Genomic DNA, 1,946 nt, shown 5'->3' on the forward strand with positions numbered 1-1,946 from the left:
GAGTGAAGCACCAATAATCCTTCCAGCTGTGTTCACTATGCGCTGCAGGGCTTTCCTGCTGTATTCAGTGCAGCTTCCGCCCCACACAGCAATACAGCTAGAGAGGACGCTCTATTTCTATTACATTTGTCTTTCATTATGGCAAGAAATACTGCTGAATCCAAGTGAAGCATCAAGACTCAAAACCACAGATTACAGTCGTGTAAATGACTTTCTAACCACCAGCCTCAGTTTTTGACTAGGGATAAATGGTGGATTGTGTTTCAGCCAAGACAATACATTTAAAGTGACCCTCTTTAATGCTACTACCAAGGAATGATAGAGAGTTTGATTTTTAGATGATTGAAATGTCTCTCCATCTGCCTTTTTGTGTTGTCTTTTGATATAATACTTTTCCCCATCAGTATCACAGCCACAGCGGCCAGTATTGGAGCAGCTGGGATCCCTCAGGCGGGACTGGTTACCATGGTGATAGTGCTAACATCTGTAGGCCTGCCCACTGATGACATCACACTCATCATTGCAGTTGATTGGTTCCTGTAAGTATCTTAGGAAACTATCAATTTAAAATGTGAAAGTCATACACACAGTTACACAAACAAGTCTTATTCTAGTCAATATTTCTCCTCAAGTTGCACCAGTACTAAAAAAACTGGAAGATGATGGTTTCAGAGAGGAATGAAGAGGGTTAAATCATGAGGGAATCTAGTTAAAGAATTCAATTCTCCACCCCGGGGGATTTTAAGGGGTTAAAGAGATCAACTTGGTGTGCTGTTCACTCTTGAGTAGATTGTAGCACAGCTTGAGATACTCCCTTCACTTTCCTTGTCCCTTGATCCATCTGGTTTTTATTCAGTCTCTGCATCCAAACCAAGCCCAACTTCCTCCCTCTGGCTCTGTGTGTAGTTTGAATTTTGCCTGGAGCGATTGAAACTATGCCTCCAGTTTACACAAAGAAACTCATACTCATAGTCTTCTGGGGCTATCTTGCTTTGTCTCTGCTTTTTGTCTTGTTACTTATTTTCTTGTCTTATTTTGTTTGTGATGTTTTATCTGGTCGTGTCTTGTCTTCTCCCTACCTCCTGTCCTCACCTGTTCTTTATCTTTCCGCAGGGACCGATTGCGCACCACCACCAATGTCCTTGGAGACTCCATCGGTGCAGGTATAGTGGAACACCTGTCTCGCCACGAGTTGCAGAAGAAGGATCCCGAGGTTGGCCACTCCGTGGTGGAGGAGGCCGACAAGAAGCCGTACCAGCTCATCTGCCAGGACAATGATGACAACGAGAGGCCTATTGACGGCGAGACCAAGATGTAGATTTTGGTCCATGGTTGTGTACGTTACTTAGGAAAACCATTGCAAACCACGTTTTTTTAAACTGAGCTCTTCTTAATTTTCTCAGCTTCCTCTCACAAGATTGGAAGAATCAAATTAAATTGATCCACAGTTAGAACATTTTTCCGCCAAGATGAGTTCCACTAATGGATCAGGTCTAGTGTGGGCTTTTATGACACCCTGTAGACTTGAAGCGGTTCACTGTTGCAACTTTTTTCTTAAGGGTTTGTCCTACGATGCTTCCTGAGAGTACTACACTGTATCTGGTATAGGTTGGCAGCTGTTTACTACTAAGAATAAACTACTCTAGAGCCTGGTGGCCCGTGGCATGTGTGCCATGGCCAACTCCTCTCAGAACTGTGGTGACTTATCTCACCCACTAGAGGCCAGTATTGCCATGAGTCTTAAAACTGCAGCAGATTACAGCCCATACTTGCACAGACGTTTTCTGGCTTTAAAGTTGTTTCTTCTGTTTTGTTAGAGCAGTGTTGTGTTGAAATTTTAAGGGAAATGGTTGTGAAAAGTATGCTTGGAATGTGAAAAGTGTTGAATATCATGCTTATAACACTGGGCTGACCAGGCCAACTTCGTTGGAAAACAAGGGCTGCTT

General features: G+C 43.3%; 1 protein-coding gene across 1 annotated transcript in view; it reads left to right on the forward strand.

Annotated features, from left to right (window-relative positions):
• slc1a3a (solute carrier family 1 member 3a) overlaps positions 1 to 1,946 on the forward strand; it is a gene marked incomplete at its 3' end in the record, with an annotated part of 18,912 nt that extends 16,966 nt beyond the window's left edge. Inside the window, 2 exon segments of the mRNA XM_032515088.1 lie at positions 405 to 539; positions 1,114 to 1,946. Coding sequence (XP_032370979.1) covers positions 405 to 539; positions 1,114 to 1,318 — 340 coding nt within the window.

Source organism: Etheostoma spectabile, chromosome 5, assembly GCF_008692095.1.
Source record: "Etheostoma spectabile isolate EspeVRDwgs_2016 chromosome 5, UIUC_Espe_1.0, whole genome shotgun sequence".
In the NCBI taxonomy this organism is placed as follows: Eukaryota; Metazoa; Chordata; class Actinopteri; order Perciformes; family Percidae; genus Etheostoma; species Etheostoma spectabile.